Below are 6,834 nucleotides of genomic sequence, written 5' to 3'. Positions count from 1 at the left end.
CTATTTACCCTCCTGTTCCCTTTCAATCCTCGTCAGCGATTGCCTTGCTTTGCCCCAGCCTTTGGGAGATAATAACTCGAAACTCGAAACTCTTGCTTCCCAAGAGCTGACTCTAGGTGGCGCTAGACTCCACCTCTGCTCATATGCTCACAGCCAGATGTGCTGCCCGAGGTCCAATGACACGCTTCCTCCCATCCATCCCCTTGAGCCCAACCTGAGTCTCATTTTTCTCCTGTGGTCCACAACATTGAATACGGCAGCTGTGTGGCTTCGATGAAAGAAAGTGAGATGGCAAGAGAGGGACTGTTCTCTCCTGGAGGTTCTCTGAAGTTCAGTGATTCAGAACTCATTTTTCTTCCAATGTAAGAATCTCGCCGTGCATGATAAACCCCTTAACACTGACAGAAACATTGGACCCTGGAATGTGGACATCAATTCCAACTCGGGGCCGTCCCAGGGGAGCCAGGGTCATTGTCTGTGGCTCTGTGGATAGCGTCACCCTGATCTTGTCCCGTCTTTTTATTTCCCCACCGGGCACACGGTTGCCCCACATCCCCAAGTTAAAGGCCGAAAGGTGAGTGAGAACCAATGTCTGTGAAGGCCCGGCTTACACATCTTCATGTAATCCTTCCATGTAGCCGCATGACTCTTGGCATCCCCCAGGGTCCAGATCCTGGCAGACCCATTTCACGGCATCCTCACTGCTGGTCGCTATGGAGTTCACGGCGGGGCATCTGTCATCCGTAGAGACGGTGGTGAAAGTGGTGAATTCCACTCTTTTCCTTTTTGAGGTAGGGGACGTTGGGGGCTCGCTTTTCGGATCGCTCCCGTCCATGAGTGCGTGTCCTGAAGATGCGAACAGCTGTCCGTTGGTGCTGTTTGGGGAGTTTGTGCTGAGGAGATACTTACTCTCTTCGAAATCCATGCCCCTGTCGATGGCGGTGATCTGCTCGTCCTGGGAGGAAGCCAAGTTGATGTGATTCTCCAACAGTTCGGCCCGGTGGCTCAACCCGACCCAGTCATGGTAGTGACTCATACCTTCTTGTTCCTCGAAGGGAACCTGCTTGTGCCTGTACTTTAACGCAAAGGTCACACAGTTTATTAGGAAGACCAGAATGGCCAGGCAGAAGACACCCAACAGGGCATACATCCCAATTTCCAAGTCGCTCAGCCCTTTGGAGGCCTGCGTGAGGTCATTCTCATCCATTTCCCCATAGCTTCTGGGCAGGTCCACCTGGGCGGGGAAGCTGGTGAGGTCAATGGAGATGGTCTGCAAATGGCTGTCATCATCCAGAAGGCTTTCCTGGCCACGGTTCTTCTGGAAGGTGGACCTTTCCGTGGTGGAGCCCCTTCCTTCCATGAGGCCCACGGAAGAACTGCCGTAGTACCGTCCCTCTTGACGCCCCCATTCTTGCGAGGGTCTTTTGGGTCTTCTGTCACTGACATTATTATCCAGGTGACCTCCTGCCCCCGTGTGTCTGCTGTCGCTGGTGTTGGGATTGGCATCGTTTGGGCCAAATTTAACTTTGACGTTGGCTGTCCCCACGGCCAACACACTCTTCCGTTTGGATTTCTGGCATGACTCACAAATAACCATTTCGACCTTCACCAGGGCACCCTGTCCCTCGGCTTCAGCGGTGATTATAGGCCACCTGAATTTGGGGTCTTGGTGGATAGAGACCACCTTCTCATCCAGTGACGTGGCCATCAGGGAGAAGTCTTTCGCGTCGTAAATATCCAAGGGGGTGACGGAGCCGTCACTGAATTGGACCCAACAACTGATGGCTGCTTCCTGTTGAAGAAAAAAAGTAAGTTCATCAAAATGGGCCCCACAGCTCACTGAATACAAAGTCTTAGTAAAAACAGACACTGTCACAAAGATAATACTCCAAGAACAAAGGGAAACCTTTTATGCAGCGTAGAAACAAGAGGCAAGAAGTACTGAGGGTATGAAAGAAAATGAATTCCTGTAAAGATGTAGAAGCCAAAGAAAACTACAACAGCAAAATGACAATGATGGAACAGGACCAGGAATAACCCTCCCTAATAAGATCTGCTTTCTTTCCTCAGGTGTTGAAAGAAAGATGGCTTCTTTCGGCGGTGCCAGATCTACTTCTGCATAGTAACCAACTGCCTATCAACGGAGATCTACCGGTTAGTGGGGTCATTTACAAATGTTACACAGGTAAACGAAAAATATTTATTACGTTATTTTTAAGTTGCTTTAATACCGAGTCTCCGTGCACTACTCACAACACAGGTTAAGACCCCTGACCTAGACAAGGGTGCCCCAGAGGGGCTGCAGGCTTTGGTTGTGTGGGTCCTGCTACATCAGCATCTAAGGATGGGTTTGTATTGGCTTGTGGACAGTCTTGGCTTGGAGGTGAAGAGTAAAACCAACCAGCCAGAGAGAGGGTTAGGGCTAGGGTTAGGGTTGGGGTTGGGAAGGGTTAGGGTTAGGGTTAGGGTTGGGGTTGGGGTTGGGGTTGGGGTTGGGAAGGGTTAGGAAGGTTTCTGTTGGGAGAATCTTTGTCTTCCCTTCCACTCTCCAACCCAACCAGTTGGGGGAAACTGGGAGACCCAAAAGTAGCCAGGGTCAAGACTTGTGTCCACCTCAATCCCTTGTCTTTTTACTTTGTTGCTTTAGACCAGCTTTCCTTGGGACTAGTCTGTCCAGGGAGACTGTAATAGACAAGATAACCTCTAAGCCTTCAGTTTCAGTGACGATGTCATTGGCCTTGACAGCAAACTGGGAGGCCCATTGCTCCCTCCTCCCTCCTCCTAGCTCCCGGAGAAGCTGCTCCACCCCAAACCCAGAAGGATGCACAGCCCTAAGAGGCTTGTGTGCCTGCCCACCTGGCCACAGCTGATTGGACCCATAGGACGGCTGCTGTCAGAGCCATTCATCTCTGCAGCTCTGAGCCAGCCGGCATGTCCCCCTCCAATTTGAAATAAGCAAGATGGGAGACGCTTCCCTGGTGGCGCAGTGGTTGAGAGTCCGCCTGCTAATGCAGGGGACACGGGTTCGAGCCCCGGTCTGGGAAGATCCCACATGCCACGGAGCAGCTGGGCCCGTGAGCCATGGCCGCTGAGCCTGCACATCCGGAGCCTGTGCTCCGCAACGGGAGAGGCCACAACAGTGAGAGGCCCGCGCACCGCGATGAAGAGTGGCCCCCGCTCGCCGCAACTAGAGAGAGCCCTCGCACAGAAACGAAGACCCAACACAGCCAAAATAAATAAATTAATGAACATTAAGATGGGAGTGGGAAGATGTGTCGGAGCTCATATAAGACTGGAGAATGAAGCCCCACTTTGGAGCCCCACGATGGATCAGGTGTAAGCAAATGTCTGGGCGCGGCATTTATTTAGTGAGACGATGGACATGAGAGAGACTGTCGACCCCCGGTTTCCCCAAGTTCTTATAGCTGGGGTCTAAGAGGGTCCCACTATCCTTGTGATAAATCCTGTGTTATTTAAACTTGCTTGAGGGGATTCCTCTTACTTGCAACCTAAGAGCCACTGACCACGACAGAAGTTAGGTTTACCTGGTGGTGTCTGGTCTTTGAACTGAGAAGGGAGCTTCTGACATATGACTGGTGGTCTCTGCTTCTCCTTCAGCACAGCCAGTAAATACCGACCTTGTTAGCCATCGGCTTGGGGTGGCTGCTAAGTGGAAAATGCCTCCATGACACAGGCCGGAAGCCACTGGATGTGACCTCGGTTTACCTGGGCCTTCGGATTGGCTGTGAAATTGCAGCAGGAACTTCAAACGCACGTTGGATTTCTTGAAACTGAAATGTCAGAGCCAAGTTGCAGGCAGGGACTAAGCTCCATTCAAAGCAAGCACGGAGCAAACCTCAGGGTCACGTGCCTAGCTCTGCATATTGGAAATGGATTCGCTCTGTGGCCCTATTCTAACTGTGTCTTATCGCTTCCTTAACTCCTAACCGGCAGTCACCTGATTTGATCACCCCAGGAAGACAGGAAGAAGCCTCGGGTCATTTCTCCTTTGCTATCTGTAACTTGCAACCTGGCTGGCATCACGCCCTGAGAAAAGGCAGGTTTGTCTCTGGCAAGAATTCGTATCCGTTATTGAGATCATCCACTTTCAAGTGCTTTCTAATCCAAACCCCTGCACACACAGACCACAGTGAAAGGACAAGGGATTAGCTAACACCTGGCAGGGGAGCCTTCAGTGCTGGGTACGGGCTGGGAAAATGGTAAGGCTCTGTGTGTCCAGGGGCAGGTACAGCTTAGCCCACCTTCCTGCCCAAACATAGTCACAGCCTCAGCAGGTGCAAGAGGGGACCCAGATGGCAATGTACCTGCCGAGGGAAGAGCTTCCAGGAAGCGCTCCTGACCAATAAGGAAAGCTGCCCGAAAACCCCCTATGTGGGCTGGAGGCCTTCTAGCATCCCCACAGGAGGACAGTCCTGTCTCATGGGGCGCACAGAATCAGTAGCCTGAGACCACCGTCCTTGGGCATTAAACAAGGCTCACCAAAGTCTCCATCCAGTTTCCTTCTAAGAAATAAAGTTTCTCCATCTCAGATGAGGGAGGAGATCAGATGACGTTTCCAAGTGCCCTTCCAACAGTCCTCTTTGTTTGGAAACCATCGTATCAACACACAAACACGCACCACGTGATACACACCACAACAGGTACACATACACAACGCACACTACACACAACACACATACATAACACAAACATACACATATGCACAGTACACACATACACACAACACACTATTAGCGCACGCTGGTTTCCAGTAAAGAGAAAGAAGGCCATGACTGATGTCACCACTGGCCTGTTACTTCTGCTTTGAGCTAAATGACAAATGTGGAAGCATCTCCTCCAATCTCCTTCCGACCCCCAGACCCGTTAGCCCATTTTTTTGAGCAGGGACTTAGAGGAAGGCTGTGGACCCCTCCTTGGAGTCTGTGCCCGCCCTCGCTTTCACCCCACTGCTCGGGGAGGTCAGCGGGGTCCAGAGCCAGGACTGTCTGGGGGGGGGGTGGTGGAGAAGCAGCACAGGTGACGCGGATGGGGCGCGAGGAGACCGCGTCCAGCCTCTCTGGCTCCTGGTGCGCTATAATCCATCACTCCTGGCAACCTTGGGGTCTGGCATCTCCGTCAGGGGGGCTGGGAAGCCTGAGGCTGAGCAGTTGCCCCTTCACAACGCCCCTCCAGACTGCGGAGCGCCCGATGTGCGAGCCCACTCTTTTGCGGGACCCCTCCACCCCAATTAGTGATTCCACCACACAGGCAACCTGATCCAACGTGTGACCTCACCCCACTGTGCGACCTCACCTGAAGTGTGACCTGCTCAAGGCGGAAGCCCACCCAGTGAACGACCCCACTGACATGTGATGCAACCCCACCACGTGACCCCAAGAGACGTGGGATTCCCCCGCTGGTGTGGGCCCCACCTGCTGTGTAACCGCACCTGGTGTGTGACCTCACCTGGTGTTTGACCTCACCTGGGTGTGACCTCACCTGGTGTGTGACCTCACCTGGGTGTGACCTCACCTGGTGTGTGACCTCACCTGGGTGTGACCTCACCTGGTGTGTGACCTCACCTGGTGTGTGACCCACTCCCCCATGTGTAACCCCCCTGGATATATGACCCCACCTGTTGTGTGACCTCACCTGGTGTGACCCACCTGCTGTGTGACCTCACCTGCTGTGTGACCTCACCTGATGAGTGACCTTACCTGGTGTGTGACCCCCCCCATGTGTAACTCCCCCTGGATATATCACCCCACCTGATGTGTGACCTCACCTGGTGTGACCCGCATGCTGTGTGACCCCCCCGACATGTGACCCCTTCCCACGGTGCCCCATCCCCACCCCACACCTGTCTGGGCCTTTGCAGAAGTTCTTGAGCCACCGCGGTGGCGAAGATGGCTCTGTTGCTTCCAGGGCTGAGCTGCAGGGAGAGGGACAGCCCTGCCACCAGCTGGACCCCGAGGTCTGTGATCGTCACCTTCTCGTCCAGCACGGTGATGGTCTTCTCGGCCAAGATGGCATCTGACAGAGGCGACAGGATCTGAAAGGCAGAACCGACATAGGCAGGAAAAGCTCTCTGTGGTTCCAGAAATCCCCCCGATGGTGTAAACGATGGAGGTGGATAGGGACAGACAGAGCCAGAGGAGCAAAAACGGGTCTTTCCACTCACGCCTTCTTCTAAAAGATACAGCTTGCTTGTGAAAATATAGCGCATTTTTTAAGTAACAGCAACATGGTGTCAAGGAGTGGATGGGGTAGGACCTGGCATCCCACCCACAGCATCAAATAAGCTCCGCTGCCTACCCTGCACTGCCCTCAGACCCTGCGAAGAATTATTAACGTTTTCACTCATCTCAGCACCAACTTTACGATTCTTCTGCAGCACGGACCATCTCTACTACTACTTAGTGCACATTTTGTTTAAAATCATTGTATGTAAATGTTTAAAAAAGCTTCACAGCGTCATAGAAAAACGGTTTCGCTATGCTAGCTATACATTTCTATATTTCTCTCTTCTACACATGATCGCCAATGACCAGTTACACGCAAAGAAGAGACGGTCGGTCCATGTACCACCTAAAGCATCCCGTGTGTCACCGGGAGCTCGCACTCCACACTTTGGGGAACACTGAGCAGCGACACTCAGTTGCATTTTGGAATATCAGCTTCCGTCCTCTGATAAACTCAGCTGCGAGTCCTACCCTTGACGCCGATGTCCCAAAGTCTCATTTGTCTCTGGACACCTGCGATGCCCTGGGGAATGAAGCTTCTGTTCAATTTAGACCCTGAGGAGGAAATCCTGCTTTGGAAGATTGTCTGTGG

The 6,834-nt window shown here is 52.6% G+C and overlaps 1 protein-coding gene across 1 annotated transcript in view; it reads right to left on the bottom strand.

Annotated features, from left to right (window-relative positions):
* Positions 1-607: 607 nt before the first annotated feature.
* TMEM132D (transmembrane protein 132D) overlaps positions 608-6,834 on the bottom strand; it is a gene marked incomplete at both ends in the record, with an annotated part of 640,829 nt that continues 634,602 nt past the window's right edge. Inside the window, 2 exons of the mRNA XM_082668394.1 lie at positions 608-1,792; positions 5,861-6,052. Of these exons, the coding sequence (XP_082524520.1) occupies positions 608-1,792; positions 5,861-6,052 (1,377 nt within the window). The remainder of the gene's footprint in view (positions 1,793-5,860; positions 6,053-6,834) is intronic.

This window comes from Grampus griseus (assembly GCF_964374135.1).
Source record: "Grampus griseus genome assembly, chromosome: 12".
Lineage (NCBI taxonomy): Eukaryota > Metazoa > Chordata > Mammalia > Artiodactyla > Delphinidae > Grampus > Grampus griseus.
This window is presented reverse-complemented; position numbering and strand designations above follow the sequence as displayed.